The 20,623-nt window shown below is 39.4% G+C and overlaps 1 protein-coding gene across 4 annotated transcripts in view; it reads left to right on the top strand.

Annotated features, from left to right (window-relative positions):
- Positions 1–20,395, top strand: part of snx19b (sorting nexin 19b) — a 31,962-nt gene extending 11,567 nt beyond the window's left edge. For all 4 annotated transcript variants that reach the window (XM_028420005.1, XM_028420004.1, XM_028420003.1 and 1 more), the window contains 3 exons: positions 15,691–15,875; positions 15,965–16,052; positions 17,121–20,395. In XM_028420005.1, the coding sequence (XP_028275806.1) occupies positions 15,691–15,875; positions 15,965–16,052; positions 17,121–17,244 (397 nt within the window). In that variant the 3' untranslated portion in view covers positions 17,245–20,395. The remainder of the gene's footprint in view (positions 1–15,690; positions 15,876–15,964; positions 16,053–17,120) is intronic.
- Positions 20,396–20,623: the final 228 nt, after the last annotated feature.

The following is a 20,623-nucleotide window of genomic DNA, read 5'->3' as shown; positions in this document are numbered from 1 at the left end:
TGGAAAGTGGGACAGTTTAAGATGAATATAATCTTTTTCTGTTAGACAGCAGTCTGGATGGAAAATCTAGCTGGAGCCAAGTTGTTGTCAGTGTCTAGATGTACCGACGATGTAGCAGAGTGTAGCCACTTTGTCAGCTTCAAGCAAATATAGGGATACCCCATGTTTTATTTGGTTGAATGTGCCTGTACACATTCTGTTTCCTTCATTTGCCAGGAATTTCTCCCTGTTGGTCATAATACAGAGGCAGCAGCCTTTAAAATGTATAAAGTACAGAGGTTGGTTTGCCCTGCAACAGAATGAAATGTTGGGACTCCTTGACTCTTTGGACAACATAGGCTACACGCGTCTGGTGGAGAGAATGGATCAGTGGCAATTTTGACGAACTATAATGATTAAAATGTATTAAATTGGATGAAGTTGTTCAGATTATCTCAGTATGCTGTTTTGTCCTTGGACTGTGGTGAGTAACATTTCGTGAGGGTGGAATATTATCCATGGGGATTTAGAGGCATTCAGAAGGCAGCAGCCTTCAAAAGATATGGTCTGCAAATAATAATAATAATAATAATAATAATAACTTTTAAGTGCTTTTCTCAAACTCAAGGTTAGGCCTTTGTTGGCCAGAGATTGCGGCGAGTGATGTTTCAGTCTATGAAGCATTGCCAGTTTATCACAATTTGCTGCATTTTTCACCTAGCAGCTATGGGGTAAACTTTGGCCAAAAGGTTAGCCACAGCTTTGTTTGGGTTCAGTTTGCCAGATGAAGAAAATCCGACCATTATCAGAGCACGCTGAATCTTGGAATAGGCTGTGTTGTTATTTACTACATACTCAGCAGGGAGGACATGCTAGAAAAAAGGCTATCCAAACACACCACTGCAGACCCCCGATTGAGACGGCATTTAAAGACAGGTTTTCTTCTAGCACATCTGAACCACTACACTAATGCTCAGTAGCCTGTTTCAGCTCTCTGCTGGAATTCAGAGCATGTTTTTACTTCCCATATTCCATGTGGCATCGCTGGCAGTTTCTTGCTGCACCTGTCATACAATGAAATGATTCTTTATTTTTACTCCCTAAAATGCCACATAATACTTCCATAAACAGTTCAAATGGTACCACAAGTCTCTGCTGACAGCCTGATGATGGAGGTGAGGATAAAATGGAGTATGGAGGGGTTAAACTCTGTCACCAGTTGTCATAGTAAACAGCCTCTCTCCTTCATTTGTTTGCTTTGCTCTGGTTCTGCCTCTGCCACCATGATGATTAATACCCAGAGATCTCAGTCAACATCCATGGCCTGCTCTGGTTACAACAAGTTGTTTGGCTCCAGTGATCGTGGTTTCTTTCTCACCGCTGCACTATTTAGCCTGTGACTACATTGTGACATTCAGTAAGAACTCTATAAATGTGGTCAATGATCAAGTAGTTTTTTCAGCGTGAGTCCATTGGAATTAATATGTTTTGTAGATTTAAAAGCTGGCAGCTGCTTGATTTTAGATTTGGAGTTGTGAGCAGAATATCTGCAGGTGCATTGCTTCAGAGCACTGGGACATGCTGCATCCAAGAACAACAGTCTAGAAAGATTTCAGATTCAGCGGAAAGTGTGAACACCATGTTATCCAACTCATTAAGCATACCGTAGCTGAACAATAACAGAAAGCAGTGGATTACAACTTTCTCAATGTCTGAATAACATCAATCCATTGATATGCAATGTGGTTGATTGACAAAAAAAGACCTTTTTTTTCCACTGTATTCATTTTGAGATCATAAATTAGCATAAATGTTAATTGTCAGTGCCTGTAAATACTTCAAAGAAAAGAAAGAAAGAAAATTTCTCCTTGTTCTTTTTCCATCAACCGACTGTAATAAAACCCTGTCAGAAAGTTCTACGTTGATCTAAGTCAATCTAAGTATGTATTGTGCCAGTGAGGAGACAAGTATTGCAGAATTTGTTGGAGGATGACAGTTTCAGCTATGCAGCTAGTAGGTAAAAGATAGATGTTCTCAACAAATGGTGTGATACTAGAGCCTAATCAATGTTGGAATTTGGAGTGGGGTGGTCACAACAACATTCTTCAAAGACATATACAGAATGAGAACCATAATAAGTGTCAGGGACAAGACAGCTTTTCCATTCTTTTGTTGCTCTTTTTTGTATCTGGCATTAAAAAAACAGATCTAGAGATTGAAAAATGTAAACAGTTTTTAAGCTCTTTGTATCTCCTCTGGTCCCATAGTCATCTTTTTGCAGTTTAGGCTCAGATTAAAACTCCAGTTACGGGTGCTCCATGCTGCTGCTGGTGGTTAGCAGATCCATACATAGTGATGTTTACGCAGTATAAATGAGTCATTTGCTGGGGTAGTCAGCTGCAGGCACACTGCCGTCATCACCAGACAAAAAAAACAATCTGTCATATTTCATTGATTCAGGGATTCCTTTCTAAAATGATTACGTTTATGAATATATGTTGATTAGACATGGTCAACACATAGACATGTGTTTTGCCTTATTAGCAGTATAGTGAATAGACATTGTGTGCAGGTTTAGAACAAGGCTGTATTCAAGCTTTTGGTTGCGGTGTCATTATTTGAATTAATTGTTTTAGACATAGTGTTTCATCTGGCACCCCTGCTTGACTTTTTTTATATCATGCTATAACATAACAGAAGACGTAATGCCTTGTTACAGAATGAAGACCACACGATCCTTTGTGACAGTGCTGTGGGGGAGTTTATTGACTACAGTCCTCCTCTTCTAAATGATATGTTCCTTCTCAAAGTCTCTCACACTGCTGGTTGTTTTCACAGTGAGGAGATGATATCAGAGTCCGCTGCTGTTTTTCTGTTCATGTGCTGTTACTTGACATATGAGTTCTGGGGCCAGGCATGGTGTATAAACAGTAGACACAAGCTTCTTCTGTCAGCAGGAATTCATTCTCAGGCTGAGAGTGCTGGTGGTCAGACAGCTGGGCCATACAATGAGAGATTTGATATTAGCGTGTTACATAACAGTGCCGGCTATCGGAGGCTGATAGATAGGAGGGAGTGCGACGTCCCGGGACAGGCTGTTCCTGAGATGGAAGGGTTTCAGAGGTTGTCGGATCGGGCTGTCTGAGCGTTTTACTTGGAGGGTTGCCCGTATCATGTCACTATGCTGTTTGCTTAGAACATTATTCCCTTTCTACAGGCATTTCTAAACTATAAATATCATCTTCTATTACTAGTTAATACTAGAGAGCAGTTGCTTTTCTATTCCTATACACCTATGTAATCATCTCAAGGGGACATTAACACACCCAGGTCAGTTCTCCTCAAGGTTACGAAACACACTTATCCCCTGAGGCCCAGTCTGCCATCAGCTGAAGCTCGCCAGCTTCTGTGTCAATGTATTCTTATTGGGTGCCAGTGAGATGTAGTGACACTGAAATCCCCCGTTGGCAGGACATGAAAGAAAACAAGGCTCATTATTGTCCATACTCTTGATTAAGTGTGATGCAGGACAAGTGCTGTGTGGTTAAGCACTGATAAACATGACTTTAAAAAAGGCAGTAGCCAGATGATGTCATGCTGTGAACCTTTGGCCTCTTCACATCCCTGGTGTCTGTTTTCACCACTCACCTGAAATGTGGCTCCAAAGTCATAGTTCGTCTTTCTCTCTCTCTCTAGAGACATACTTGTCCAATGACATCTTGTCTGTCGAAAACTGGCTGTGGGCTTATTTTAGTTCAAACAGGACCTCGTTACACTTGTCTGTTTACCTTAAATGGTAACTAGAATAAATCCCACTGCAGTCCAACACATACACGTTGTTGGCCAGCTCAGCGGATCTTTTACTTGTATTTGGATGTGTTTTTACACATTATTGATATGCTGCCAAGTATTTAAAGCATCTTACCTTCATCTTGAATGTTGTTGATTGTTGGTGAAGTTATTCACTGGTCTTGTTTTGACTGTGAGTTCAGAACAGTGTGTGTTACACATGATTCAAATCAATTAAATGCAACCCACACATAACCAGGGGACTGCTGGTTGCAAACTTTTTGATCCCCAAAAGATGGAGCATGGAGTAGCTAATAGCAATAGCAATAGTTTTTTCGCTATATTAACTTGTTGAAAAAAGATATAACGTGCCTTTGATCTGTGTTTGTTCGGTAAAATCGATAAAAATGACAGCAGAGCATGCCCTCACATGCCAGTTATCTGTTTCCCCGGGAAACACTTATCCAGGGACCCAAACATAGTCTTCCACTGGTAATCCCCTAACCAGTATTAGACGCTTTTGGAATCGACATGTGTGCAATGTTTTAGTATCATCAAACTTTAAAAAATTCTCCGATCAGCAGTTGCATCCAGTTGGCAGGGCACGCTGTAGCCACGCTACTGGAGACGCTGAACTTCATGGATCATGCAGATGTGGTTTGTGGAGCTCCGTTCTGTGTATATCCATCTAGGATCTTTCTTTGAGATTACACTGCTTTGGCACTGCCTTCTCTCTACACACGCTGTTTATGTACCTTCGGGAACTTGAGGGTAGTGCTTGAGGGGATTTTCCTCTTTGGGCTGTAATGTGTCACCTGCACTGTAAACATCTCTTTCCCGGCAGTTCCATCCGAAGAGCTAAAGTAATCAATGCCAGAAAGTACTGCTGGCTTTGTCCCTTTGCTCTCTCATTTGAGTGGCGTGTTTTTCACACAAACTACAGCCATATAGAGGTAACAAACATCTGAAAGAAATTTGTAAAGTTTCCAGGTTGATAGAAGACTCTAAAATCATCCACATTTGTGTAACAGTGTGACTTTAATATAGTTACCCGGCATGTTTTGTTTAATTTGAGCCACATTAAGCCCACAGGCAGAGAGGAGAACATTGCCTGAACGTTCTCCTCTCCATTTTTCCTGGTTAAAAAATATCTCTGTGACACAGTGGAGCTGGAAAACAACTCTGGCGGTTTTCATGGTAGCAATAATGCTGTACAGTCCAAGCCAAACCACAATCTCTCATATAGAATTACTTGGCATTTGTCAGCCCTAATTGGTTGAAAGCGCTCTGCTCACTGTTTCTGTGTGTGTGCATGTGTGTGCGCAGGATCTAAATCTGTGGGTGGTTGTCTGTGCCAGAGGGAAAAGTAATCTCCCAGGTGATTGCCATAGGACTGCACTGGTGATGACAGCAGAGACTGAGTTTGATGAATATTATTGTAGCATAGACAGAGACCTTGACCTGTGTGTGTATGTATGCCTGTGTTTGTGTGTTTGCATACACTGATCACTCTCCAGCATGACTGTCCTTTGTGTTAAGTGTGTCACTTTGTGCACTGATGTGGCACATACTAAACTGTGAAGGTAAGTGTGAATGTAAACCTCTGTGGGCTATGTGTGATTACATTCTGGCTCAGGCCAGTAATGTCACATGTCTGTGTTTTGACCAGCCGTGGGGACCGAGGCGCCACTACAGCCCCAATAAAAACCATGGCAAGCACGTACATGCACGCTCTCTGACTCTAAGGAGCAGGGCTGACCTTAGACAGCAGTGCAGGTTCTGATGAGACAAGCCATGAGCCAGATGGATGGAAGAGACGTATGCTTGACTCGGAGAACTTACTGACCTGTTTTTCTAAATTGAAACACATTGACACATACAGGACATGTGTCACCTATGTCCTGTTTGTGTCTGTATTCATTCTTTAGCATGTGAACTAAGCAGCTGCTGACTTTTATTGCAAATTTAATACAAGACCCCATTGTGTACAATGGGTTAAATTTGCTATGACCGCCTGAGTTTTATGCTGATTTGCATGGTTCATTAAGGCTGTCCAGCTATATCCATTGTAAAAATGATCTCCATAAAGTTGATCTGGAATCTACGTGGTACAAACCCTATTGCAACAATCCTTTCATTTATCAGAAATGTAACAGACTTAATGTTATGACTTGGTGCTTTCTTACTTCAAAAATATTTGCAGAATTGCTAATGACGCCTTCAGTATTACAAGTTTTTATAGCAAAATCGACAACAGTCACTCAATGGAGTGCCTACTGGACAGAATTTCGATAGTCTAGTCTGATTGTTCTGCCTTCATCACATGCTTCACATAATGCTCCTGATCAGAACCATGTCCATTGCAGCGGTCAGGTCTACATAGCAGTGGTTTGATTTTTTTTAGAAACAATTGTCTGATGAATCCCATCATTGACTGATTAGGTTCAAGTGTTTTAGACATGTGTAAGCTAGCTTTGCTTGGGAGATTAGATTAAATGTTGCTTTTGTTATTAATGGTGAGTACACACCTGTGCAATCTGAAACAACCCTACCCTCACACAGTATGTATGTAAATACATTATGTACACAGTGCATGGTCATGTAAGTGTACTAGTGGGAGCATCCAAATGAGAGACATGATGGATTAAGATGCATTACTATCTATAGGTTGTGTTTGCCTCTTTAATGCAGCCTGTATTGCAAATGAATGATTTATTTAACAATCTGATTCAAAAGAAACAGAAAGACATGCTGAAATGAATTCACTCTTAGAGTTTTAGGATACAACAATGTGCACTGTTATTATTACATCTTACTTCATGTTTGTAATTATGCTGGATTACTGTTGCCAGTAGTGTGTCTCCCTTAAATCTGTTTGGGTAGGACATCCAAATATACTCTACATATGGGTAACAGGTTGATTTAGTATGGGCCACTTTAATTTAGTAAAGACTATCACGATACTACATCCACAAATAGAGCATCTTCTAATATGAAAAGATGCAGCGGTAATCTTAGTCTCCACTTCTGTCCATATGACTGTTCTGAGTAAGGTTTGGCTGTTAACAGTGGGCAGTTAACACTTCAACATACAGACTGACCTGTAATCTTATCCCAGCTGGTTTTGGTGTGCACCTGGCACTGACTTTATTTTTGCCTTGATGGAGCCTCTTGTAAAATAAAATCGACTTAAGTATAATTTCCGAGTGCTGTATCACTGACATTGAAGATATGGGTAAATGAAAGAAGAACAATGTGTTTAGCAGGGATTGTTGCTGTTCTCTTAGTATTTGAACAAATCCTTTTCCTGTTTTTGCCGTGTAGAAAGTGATCCTTGTAGTATTAAAACTGTTCAGTACTGGTCAGTACTTTAGCTGTAATATAATACTGTGAGGATAGATACAGCTTTTTTAGTGTGTCCCTCTCAAAGATAAGGCCATTTTTACAACTGCAGCCAGATTGACTTTGGTAGAAATCGCATGGAAATTTACAGTCTCATACTTGATTTTAATAGAAAACAATCAGTTAAAACTAAAATAAATGACATTTACTGCAGGTATTTTTTATTTTTGCTCTTATTCACTACCACGGCCTCTGGTCACAGTATATATTAAGAAACACAGCAGTGTCCCTTTACCTCATGATGTTGTACAAAAGCTCTTCCCCACACGAGTGGTTCCACCTCATTGTTCACAGCTCAGCGATAAATCAGCTCATCTGTGGCCATGCAAAAATAGTTAATCATTATCATCATTAATAAGTGCTTATGTCATCCTCGCTAGTGACTTCATCACATTTCACAACACAACACATTCATCAACAGCTGTTGATGGGTCAAGTAAATGATTGGCAAAGTTTGAAACATTTGGTTTACAGTGCTGCCGAAGCAACGTTAGTAGGTGTTCGTGCCAGCAAATTAGTTCTTTTCTTCTACAAATATGCAGATCAATACGCACACTGCCCCAAAACGAAATCATTCAATCTGTCACTCTGTTTTCAGGAAAATAAACTAAAACCTAAATAAACTTACACTACCAAAACCTTACCTTTGCAGATAAATAGTATAGTAAGAAAACAAGTGTGATAACTTCATTCAATGATTTCTTAATCAGGTATTATTCTGTGTGAAATATGTCTCTGGTGTTTTTATCAGTGTTCTAAATAAAAGATTAATAGTAATAGTCATGGTTATTATTTATCAACTTCAGTCAGAAGCCAGTCCTCCTAGATGTTTAGTAGGATTACTGTTGCTATGATATATGAGCTAAACCCCAAAATTGCATTATGTCGGTATGATAAAAATGTCATGGAAAATTAGACTTTTAAATCATGCAAAATCTTTATGTAACCAGTCAAAGGAGTCTTCTACTGCACTAACATATGAGTGGAACTTGGCACTCATATTACTATATCTTTCAGTGACTACTCTAAGCCTCTCTTAATGGCTTCATACAGTGTGCAGTGATAATATATCTTTTGTTCAGTTAAAGTCAGTGTATGTGGTAAAGATGACACTTGTGTTATGTTCAGTAAAAGTGTTTTTTCCTAAATGCTACGACATATTCATACATCAGCTTGACATTTTCACTGCTCATTACTATAACCAAGTGTATCGTCTTTGGTCTCAAAAGCCCTTCTGATGCTGGCAGGTCACAAAACATCTTTTGCATGTGCACATGTCCACTGCTACAACTCCATCCATGGCAAAGTACTGCAGAGTTTTATGGGCGAGTGTGTCACTTTTAACTCTAATGTCTATTATGCAGCTCTGGAAAATCTGAAAAAAGAAAAGAAATGGAAATCGGTTGGTGTAAATCATACTTTTTCCAAGGATTAAATACAACAAAACAACTTGAGACCAGCATGTGGACTGAAATGTGTTGTGCAGCTTTAGCACTTGTACCACCAGTGAGATGCTTGTATGTGTTTTTTTCTGTTTATTGTCTGATGTTTCCATGTGTTCAGCTCTAAGAAAAAGAAGTCCCGCTTTTTATGGGCAGGAGTGCACTGTACTCCAGAGACTCTTGCCTGCAGCTAACACATGTGGAGGTAATTTAAGATAACAGACTTGTCTATGTGAGTGGTGATGCACTAACTTAGACCACAGCCATTAAAATGTGTTTATTTGCTGTTTTTGACTCCATGTCTTGTCTGGTCGTAGAACACAAGGCTGTCCTGTTCAGGTTCTGTGAGGGGAAACTTGCCTGGGCTACATCTGATCATACTTATTACTGTGAGATTAAACTGACTGTAATATTTGTAGCAGCCACTTGCTATGATTAGTTTCATTTTCAGTGTTTGTTGCCACTTGTAATATTGAAATGAGCCCCTAAGGTTTGTGCAGATTGTCTAATCATATGTGTCTGGGGGGAGGGGGGGCACGTTTTGAGCACATCCAGAATAATTTAAAAATCACTTTTAGGAGGAGAGAGAGCAGATATATAAATAGTTCCCAGAGGGTCACAGCGTTGAGTTACAAAGAAATCCTTTTCCCTGATAGATGACCTTTGGCAAGAGACAGCGACGGCCAATTTTTGATGTAGCTGTTATCAATCAATTGTGATGAACTACAGCTGTTACAATCTGCTGTAGCTAATGAAAAAGCTGTGTTGCAGTGTGGTTGGCATTAAAGTTTACCCAATGGTATTTTTCCAGCTGGAAACTGGAGCCAAAATGGATGCAGGCTTGTTTTAAGGTTTGTTTCCTCTTAGATAAATGTTTCTGTATGTAGCCCTTGTACTCCATGGATGAGGTTAGATTTGGATATTTTGGACAATATACCGGTGCTAGAGATTGACTGAAAGATTGTTCTGCTGATATATATTAATATTGGTGTGTATTTGCTGTGGTGCTGAAAATAATGTGATCTGCAAAACTCTCAGCACTGTATGTAGCGCGTGTGTTAGCTTTATAGCTAAGCAGATGGTGGTGCAGTGACACGCATGATGTCTCATGGAAGTAGCTTGTAGTAATTTGTGAAACATATTGCTTTAAACAATGACCCACACATTTTCAATATAACTCTAACATAACCCCATCTCTGACACCTAGACACCTAGCTAGTGAGGAAGCTGACCAGCTGTACTTCATCGACGTACTGTACACCTATATTAGAAATATTGAATATAAATTTTCCTATCAAAGTTGTAATGGTTCGATTTGTTTCGCAGAATTATAACAGCCTTCTCTACAGTATACAGGTCTAAGACTGTTAGTCCAGGCTTGTCTCCTATTGAAAACATGTGAAGCATATGAAATGACAAATAAGGACATCCAGAATTGTGAAACAGCTGAAATTCTGAAACTTAACCTGGGACATTTTGAGCAGTCCATCAGCTGCATGCCTTTAATTAAAATCTGTTCTCAGCCCAAACTGTCAGCATGTTCTTTTAAACTGAAGTGTAAAGCTAGTCTGGGACATTGTGCTTTCAGAAGTGTGTTACTGTTTTAGGAACATATATCCAGTGTCTGCCAGAAACAAAGTTACATTACAGGGGCTGCAGTGTTTTTATTTGCCCTCATCTTTTGAAGGTCCTTAAAACCAGTTCCCTGGCCTCCAAATGGAGTAGAAAGTGATGATCTGAGATAGATAGAGAAGATAGGACATTTTACTAGGTTGACAACTTTACAATGTTTTACTATTAGCAAATGAATAAATTATTGTACCATGCAGTGTTAATTTTGGCAGCAATTTTGGATTTAGTTTTTATTTTAGTCTTGTGACTAAAATGTCATTTGATTTTAGTCACGTTTTAGTCATCAACATTTTTAAAGTTTTAGTCTAGTTTTAGTCGACTAAATATCAAATAATTTTAGTCGACTAAATCTGCCGTGGATTTAGTCGACTAAAATTCTATGATATATATTTTTCATGAAATATTTAAGGTTTGATTGTGCAATAAAAACAGGCACAGCTTTAACTTGTGTTATTTGAAACAAACATCTCTTTATTTAATTGCTATGACCTTTTCACAAAAGCAGCAGTGAACAGTGAGCTGCTCTCCCTGAGTACACTGTTCAGTCATGACCTTCTTCATGAATCCTCCATAACTACAGCAAAACACTTCAGTGACAACTTAGAAACAGGTCGCATGCTGTAAAACCATCAGCAGCGGTGTCTTCATTTATAGATTTTGTCACGTGTATCTTTGAGCAGAAGTTAAGACGACTCGTCTGCAAATGTCGCTTCAGGTTTGTTGTGTTTTTACCGCTGATAGTCGCTCCACATGGTTTGCAAACCGTCTTGATTGTCTTGAAATTAAACGTGTCCGTGTGTCTGTTCTTCTCCTGTGTTGTGTTACCATGCATGAGGACGCCTTCTTCCAGCATCGCGGCGCAACGTCCTTACACAGAGAGAGCACTTCTGATTGGCTCTCTGCCGCCGTCTCCTGATTCGTCCCTCCCTTTCCACAAACAAAATTTGCTCTGATTGGATCTCGTCTCCATCAATAATTTCGTCTCGTTTTTATTCGTTGACGAAAGTGTCAATACATTCCGTCTTCGTTTTTGGCACCGTGCGTTAGTTTTTATTTAGTTATCGTCTCGTTTTTATCAGCAAAAAAAGGTCGTTAACGAAAACTATGACGAAAATGATTCGTCAACAAAATTAACACTGGTACCATGTATTTATGATTTGCAACATATGCAATACATTTTTGGTGTTTGTAGGGCTTGATTATCAGGAAAAAGTAGATACATTAAGAAGAACAAATGATCACAATGTGATGGCTGTAGCATAATGAAGCAGCTCAAACTATGTGGGGACACAACCTATCACCTCTTTTTCTGCATTATATTCAGAAAAACCAGTAGTAGCAGTGTGCAAAATACACATGAATACAGATTTATCCACAATATGCCAATATGGGCAGACCAAGCACCATTTGGGCTTGAGTGTGTTAGATAGAATCCAGCCTCAGTAGTAGTCAGTATTAGTTAGGTTTAGGTGAAACACCTGTTAGCTGAAAGGCTAGCAAGAAATCTTGTTTTATTTCAGCACCACCCACATCAAGAGATGCATTTTCTGCTTTACCTCTACACATTCAAATATTTTTCAGCAGATGAAACAAGGTTTGAAGTTAATGATCAGTAGATGTAATCTTTGTTAATTGGGTAGCCCAGACTTGCTTTGGCTGGTGCTGTCTGAACAATGTGTGTGATCCCGCTCACATTAGGCGCCGACATAATGGAAAAACCTACGCTCTGATTTGGTTACTAACTGACACACCATAAAATTAACACTATAATCTACGTTTTATTGTGCTTGAAGCACTGACCATGACAGTGAAGTGAAAATAGTTGTTTGATTTCAGCTTCATCAGATGTGAACAGCCTCAGAGCCAGCAGTGGTTTCATCTTTGTTTTGGACAAATGAGACATAATCACATCACCAGAGCCAACACACACTCATTAAATGGCAGTGGATATTTAAAATAAAATCTAAAAAGAAGCTGCTCATCAGCCTTAAACCTTTTCTGCCAGACAGTTAATTAATGGTCCCACTCACCAGTCCAAATGAACCTTGGCTTCTATTCTCATCACACATATAGCCACCCAACTCGGCTCCTATGATTCTGTTACTTTTTCCAGTCTGTCTGTCAGGCAAGGTCATTTTCCATCTGGGACATGGTATAACTGATTGTGTTTATAATTTTGCAGTGTCCATAGAAAATCATTTATCTATAAAGCAAATGTTCTTTGTAAGTCTGTCCCTCAGAATGAGGAAAGTTCTTTCTGTTCCTGACAGTGGTAGTTTCAAGTCATTTACATGGTTATTCTCTCTCATTCATTCAGTCAATATTACAGCACATATCAGACACATTCACCAGCCCAGTCGCAGTGACAGAGATCATTTAAACTATACACTTTTTCTATAACACTGTAGTGTGGACAACTAAAGCAACCACAGCATATAACAGAAAGTCTTGTATTGTTTGTTTCACACTTTTCTTAGTTTCTGCATTTTCCCCAGGTTACAGCTAATCAAATATACATATCATAATAATACATATCATATTGACAGATTTTGCTCATCATAATAGGCACATTTTGAACTGCACTGTTCTGGTAAAAATAACTACAGATGATGTCAAACACAGCTTGTTTAGAATTGTTGGTTAGAGTTAAGCTGTCAGGTCTCTGGTAAAGGCTAACTTACTCTTAGCCAATGTTTCTATGTTTAAAAGGTTTTTGAATCGCTATTATGTTACATTTACCTGCATTTGTAGAAATGATCTTCTGAACAGGTGGTATATTTGAATCTTCACACAAATATAAGTTTCCCAATGTGTCAGAAAATGACACTCATCTATTTGTGTTAAGGCTATTATCTATTAGCCTGTTAGCATAATGATCGGAAGAAAGCCACCTCTCTTCTGGAAATACAATTTATCTGAAACTTATTAGTTCAGAGAATGGCATATACTCACATCAATGGTGCAACCACTGCAGCTGCAACAAGTGTCTTGCCCAATGACACATCAGCATGCAGCCAAGGCACAGGGGATCAAACTGCCAACCTTGTGGTTAGTGGACAACTTCTTTACCAGCTGAGCCACAGCCACACTGTGGTGTTTCTAAGTGAAATGTCCAGTCCTGTTATCTGCCAGTAATTGGAATGATTTTGCTTTTTTACTGTGTGTTCCTTCTCCTGACTTGGTTGATGTGGGATCTCCTAGTCCAAGGCTCCAAACCATTGCTATAGACCCTCGACTGAAGACGTCAAGTCCTTAGAGGAATGCTAACCATTTTCTCCAGCCACAACCTGTAACCATCTTGCTGTGAACCGTTTGTAAAGATTTACGGTGGTGCCACTAATTTGACCGTGGAATCCCTTAATCCCTGACAAACTGTACATTCGTCCTGATAATGTCCGAGACTGAGCTTATTATTGTCTGGCTGTCAGAGACTGTAGCTCCTGGAGTCCATACATTTTGTTCCTGTTTGCATTCCTAACTCAGTGTGATTTAGGGAGTTGTCTCTGAGGGAGCTGGAGAAGAGACTAGCATCATAGTCCACCTGCTGAGCTTTAACCTGCCTTGAGCAAAAATACACCCTTGTTACTGGGGGTGAGGCGCAACTTCAGTGAGGGCACTGTGCACTCAAACAACTTATTATATTATCTTTGTTAAGTCTAATACAACTTGTGTTTCTCTTTGCAATATTTTGAAATAATTCAATTTAGCTTTTTTAACGTTCCCAGAAAACGAATTTTGCTTACATTCTCTGTACGGAACTGCAGTAGCTGCTACACATTCCTCTGTTTTTCATGTGAGAAAAACAACAACTTAAAACACATTTGTGGAAGCATTTGAGCAATCACTGGAAATTTCATAGGTCAGCTGTGTACCTCTTTTTAATTGTTTTGAGTGTCTTTATGGTCGTGGCTCTCTCTATGGTCCTTTATGTCCCTTTTGGACTGTTTTGTGTATCTTTGTGTTTTTTTGGTTGTGATCCTTATGTGTCCATGTGTTTTTTTTGTCTTTTTGTTGCTGTTTTGTATTGTGTAAATTATTTATTCTAGGTATTCTTAATAGGTGCTTTTATCCTGTTGTGGTTGTTTTTTGTCTCTTAAGGATAATTGTGTATCTGTCTCTGACAATCTGTGTTAGAACCAGGGCCTAGTGCATAATCAATGTGGATGGACACCTCATGTCTTTTGGTCTCTCTCTAGTGCAAATGGGGTTCACTTAGCTTTGATCCATCACTCTGGACCACCACTAACCACTAGGCATACCGTACATGCGTATGTGGGTAGTGGCAGGGAAAGTAGGACTTGTTGTTTGGTATGTTATGTTTATTTTATACTATTTATAGTGGAACTATGCTGTGCTGTTCTAAAATACCAAGAGATAAAACAATGTAAAGCAGAAACAAAAAGTAAGGCAAAAGAGGCTGGTACAATGAAAAATGGCCTGTCATTTTTCATTGTCCATTGTAGTCCTGTGTGCAGTTCAGTGTCCAGAACAAGCAAATGAAATAACTTTATTAGAGGCCACATGAATTGTGCAAAAACAGCAGAACATTAGGCCCAGAGGGAGGTCCCTGTTTCTTTTTAACACAGCTCTGAGGTTTTGAGCAGCATCTGTATGGTGTTAAAAAATTTTCAGTGCATTTGCAAGTTCTGGAAAACTCTTACAGGATCTGGTATTGTCCTAAATGATCTGAACACGGTTGAAGACATTGTGCATATTTGTTGTTGATTACTGCCAACATCAAGCGTCACCTGCACGTTTACTGTGTTGACTGCTGTACAATGCTTGAATGCCTGGGCTATATTGAGATGTTGTTTTTAGCATTTACTTTGTGCTTAAAATAACCTTAAAATAACCTCGTCCAGCCTGGGTGGCGACTAGCTGTGTTTCCACCCCTCAGATGGTAAATCTTGGTGTGAAAAAGGTCAGGTCAGAAGCGAGAGGGGTCAGAGTCTCCCAGCAACACACCGCATATTGAATTTACTCATCATAAGACCTTAAATTCAGCAGGTATGTGGAAAGCTTCAGTTAAATGGGCTCAGTGCAGCTTGAGGCCACTTTCAGTGTGTGACTGCTCAGGCGCTCTTGGAGTTTCAAATCTGCGTGGGAATCCAGTGAGGCATGGGTTACATTTAAAAGGATTGGGTGGTTGGAGGACGGGATCATTGAGTACTGGGCAGGTCAGGCATAATGACAAGGTCAGGACATGTTGAACTGAAAAAGTCAGGAGGTTAACCAGCTGTTGAGGTCAGTTTACTTTGACATGAGATGGAGCTTTATGTTACCAGGATCTTTTCAGTCCTTCCAAATCAACAGTAGAGATTAAGAGGGATCTTGGGCCCCACAGTAATCCACTGTCAGGAAGGTCTAGGGCTGTCTTCTTTAAACAGTTTAGACTCATCTACTGCACTAACTAAACCTCTTCTGTGCGGTGTTTGTAAAATTTCAGATGGCTCGATGTGGGCGTAGCGAACCTGACATGTACCAGGTATTGGGTCACATACCTGCAGGTCATCCAGGAAGCTGTGTGGCCTGGAGGAGTTCTGCCTACTGCTCCTCAACAGGAGCGCAGCCAGCAAACGATGGACATCACCAAGCAACAAGCCTTGCACTGTCTGATGAGACTTCTACCAGGTACATGTGCATACTGTCCTAGTTTGCACTCTGCTTTTGTTGTTTGTGTATTAATCAATACGTTTTGTTGTCAATGCTTATATTTCTAGATCTGGTCTCAGACATACTGGGCTCAGAGAAGTACAAACTGTGCTGGCAGACTGCTCTGGACTCTTTTCAAGATGCATACATAAACAGGTAACAGCCATTTCCAGCCACATTCGCAGGTAGTACACTGTGTGCCAGTGACTGTCACTAACTGTCTTCTGTACATTCAAAGTGCCCTTGAATTGAAAAATTATTGCTTTTCTTATGGGCTAAAACAAAGTACCACATGGCTGACGGGTTCACTGCCCTTCACACATTGTGCACTCACCAATACCACACCGAGGAAGTGGCATGTGGTAAGCCATGTTTGTTAATCCACAAGAGCCAAACAGTAAACTCAGTTCTTGTTAAACCTGCTTGTTTTTCTGTAACTTTGGAGAGGCTGTGACACTTTTTTTACTCTAGAAAAAATGCCTCACTGGTTCAGAGTTGAAGTTCAGAACGTCACATTGTTCTGCATTTGTATGATTAGGTTTTCCTCATATGATAATGACATCACACTTAGGCTTCTCTGATGCAGAAACAGGTCATGACCCTTTTGAATCCGCCGGAATGCCTTGTCCACTTGGATGCACATTGTCTGCTGTTAGGAGGTGCTGGCTGTTGTTAAGAAGCAGACATGATATGCAATCAAGTAAAGGCAAAGTGTACGTGCTCTCCTGCACACACAGGCAGACTTCGTCCCAGACTTTTGTTAAACAGTACTGCTCAGCATTCCTATTTGTTTATTGCTGTTTATTTACGTGGTGCATTTCTACAATAGTTTAATCATCTGTTTACAATCATTTCCACTCTTACACTTAGACTGGAACTGACCGCAGGTCATTTTCAAAAAGCACATTTTGTTGTAGTAAATATTTAGTGGAGCACCTCTCTGGACTAAAAGAGTCCATCGTGAGTCTGTGTAAAACAAAGATCAAATACACTAACAAATATTAGAAGTTATTGTTTTTTTAAGGATTATCAGACCTCCCCTCATCATTTATAGCATTGAAGCATAAATACGGGTTAATGGGACATACAGAAATATTTGGACAGTGACACAAGTTTTGTTATTTTAGCTGTTTATGAAAACATATTCAGGATTCTATTATATATACTAATATATATATAGTCACTAAACACAGGATGCTAACAGCCTGTCCTGTGTTCCCTCAGACACCTAGTCTACTGTATATTGGACCTTCTGCTGGAGTTCCTGGTCCCTGAAATATCCAAAGAGGACTTCCAGAGGAGCCTGCTGCAGACCCTCTCTAAGAACCCAGAGAAGCTGCTGGCATAAGGAGAAACCTGCAAATCCTTTCCCTTCCCATCACCCTGTATGAATAGTGGGATGACAGCCAGGCTGCTCCTGTTCTACTCATTTCAGCTGTGACTGGATGTTTCTGGTCTGGTTGTGTATTCTCTGTCTCCACTTTAAACTCCTGAGGTCACCGTGGGTCTGTCCGTGGTTACATATTGATGTAGTGAAGCTCTTGAACATGATGTCCTGTATACACCCTCACACTACATTTGAAGCAGATTTGATTACATGTGAGCACCTGGTTTGTGTTTGATCTCGGAACATGTCTGACGTGCCAGTCAGATCTAAATATGTGGCAAAGCCTCCAATCCAGCTTCATCCAGCCTCTTCCTGCCCACTAAACTCCCCAGCTTTGACTAAACTCACTACAGATGGTCCTCACACTCTGCTGCCTGTGGTAGTTTCACACCTTCTCCTCTTATCCTGGGAAGCAGAATTTGCTTTTTCCCTTAACTTAAATCCTACCACTCTCTGTTGGGATTTAGCATCACAGTTTCTACTCTCTTTTGACCCATTCTGCAAATCCCAACGAGTCTGTATGCAGCAACATCTGTGATTCTGACATAGTATGAGCTATACTTCCTAAATCTGAGCCTTTCTGAGGGATCACATGTCTCTGCTAGTGATTTAACCTGTAAGTGTCCAGATGCTGGAAGTTTACATGCAGCTTACAAGCCATACGTCACAGCTCTTTAACAGGCTCCATGGAGAATAAACTGCACAGTTAATGTCTATAATATAAGAAATGGGCCCACAAAAACAGGTGCATGAAGAATATAATAATGATGTTGGCATAGGTCCATTCACAAATAGTACTGTAAAGAGAGTGAAGTGCTGGAGTGATTCTACACTTCATTATCACTAGCAAAGGTTGTTATCTGGTCAGTTAGTCCTATTTATCCATGCTGATTAGGTTTGGAGTGATCAATACTTTCACTTAAAATCACAAGCGACCAATTGTGTCACTTTTTTCTTCTTCTTCAGCCATTGCATTGGCCATAATTCATATAAACAAAATGCAACAGTTGATATTTACATGGATATGCTGCCAGGATTCCACTTCAACACAATATTAGTCAGTGTCCACTTATCTTCCTGTGAGTGACGTTTGTGGCCTATGCTAATGTATTGTTGATACTAATATTACTATTCTCTTTATCATTGTATGTGAGGCGGAAGGCATACATGCTTTTTAAAAGCACATACACAATGGCTTAGTCTGCATCTATGTGTTCTGTCAAAGGACCATTATGTATTTATTTATAAACCAGGTCCACATTCACCTGTGATTGTATCAGTATCACTGCACAGCAAGAGGTCTGATGGTCCATTTTAGATGTTGCTATGGAAACTTGTGATGGGCAGTAACGGAACAGGATTATCAACAATGAAAAACAATGGCCTGTCTTTATTGGGTAAAGTGACCATATTAATGAAGGGTTTTGCACTTTTGAAAGACTGCCTTAGCATCTTATGGCCTTTGTGATGGTAACAAACTATGCTTCTTTCCTAGCTGGATAAAGACATGGTATCCTTACACATTCCTTATCAGAGCCTGGCCCTTTATATTTGTGAGACTGATCCTGATATTTATGTAGGTAAACTTGCTAATATTAAGTTAGGTCATCTTCTCCATTGTGGAGCAGATATACAGTCAGTCATTAATATCAACAGCAGATATACACTGAGTATAAATATATCAATAATATCAACACACTAATACATTAGTCAGGCTGTGTTCCTATTCCTGTGAAAATCCACAACATTACTGGTATATTTTATATGAAAAGTCTTATTTCAATATTCATTCCAGTCTTTGCACTTCATTTCTGTTTGTTTTGTATTTACTTAGTTATTAACGTGTATTTATTAACCTATTTATTTGCCTGAAATACTAAATGAATTGCGTCCATAATGAGACGTTCCCATTGAGAGGACGTCTTCTCCTGTGAAGTGCTTTTTGGATCCTGCCTTGAGTGACTTGTGACTCGATGGTCTTCAGGGTACAGAAGCCACTGACCATGCCTTAGTAGAACATAAGCACCCAGCCCAGGCTCTCCGATTTTCAACTGAATCAGAATCAGAAATTGTTTAATGAATGTTGTTGCTGTTACTTTACTTTTGTGTTGATGAAGAAAATCCATGTATGTGAGCAGAAAATGACAGAACCTGTTCTTACTTTCTGCTGTGTGCTGTTTCCACGATGACTGAAAAGTGATCAGTATCATAAGAAAACATTCGTATAAGAAACTTTGAATGCTATAGCTATACTTTTATCTTGGTATATCATGCCACACATTAATGTGCGCCTTGAGACTTCTCAATTACAAAAACACAAAACATATTACACATTACAGCAAGTATAAATACATGTATCTAAGCAGAGATGCTGATTTCTCTTTCTGTTGGTTAGTAGTGTCTGGTCTGTGTTATAGCCATGAGGAAGTGATACTATAATATAATAGTGGCTTGTATACACTTACCCTGGCTTTATATGGACATACAGATTCAAACACATTTATTTATACACCATTTTTATATATATATATATATATATATATATATATATATATATATTTTAACAGATCATTCATAATTAGGAAGAGAAATAGTTTAAATTCATATCATCTGATATGCACCAGATAATATCACCCACTAATATCAGCACTGATATATAAGTGAAGCTCTAATTAAAATACATAAAGCCAAGCATCTGAAAAGCATTACATTGATGTTATGATTTAGCATGGAAAGTTTCTTGTAAAACTGAACTTAAAAAAAAAAAAAAAAAAAACAGCACGTGGCTGCTATATGCTGCTCCATCTATTAACTTGGTTGTTGATGTGTGTTGTTACGCTCTTGGTGTAAAATTGCACTGTGCTGTTTGTCTTGAGCTAGTTATGCCTAATATTATGTAGAAAAACCACATTTTATAAAGAGTGACAGCACTGACTCTTTCACTGTGATAGAGTCTGACAGATCCGTTCTTACCTACGGTCCTCCTCTCTGCTCTCTCCTCTGTGTCTCTGCACTGTGACTGGTGAACATGTTGTGTATGTGAACACTGTCTTTTAAACATTTGTAAAGACAGTAAAGTTACCAAACATGAGTTATTAAATCTCTAACTGTTGTTCACACTCATTATTTTCTTGGCTGTAGCTGCGGCTGATAGATTTTACAAGAGGCTGGTGGGCGTTATCTTTTATGAGATTCTGCTTTAAATGTATCCCAGGCATGTTTTAACTGTCTGGATCTTCTCCAGAAATGGAGGCTCAAATATGCATTCCATATTATTTTTATTTACCTCTTCCATTCTCCCAGTCCTGTCTGCTCCACACTAATTTGCAGTTCTAGTCCA

Source organism: Parambassis ranga, chromosome 13 (assembly GCF_900634625.1).
Source record: "Parambassis ranga chromosome 13, fParRan2.1, whole genome shotgun sequence".
In the NCBI taxonomy this organism is placed as follows: domain Eukaryota; kingdom Metazoa; phylum Chordata; class Actinopteri; family Ambassidae; genus Parambassis; species Parambassis ranga.
Note: the sequence above shows the minus strand (reverse complement) of the source record. Positions and strands in the feature narration are given on the sequence as shown.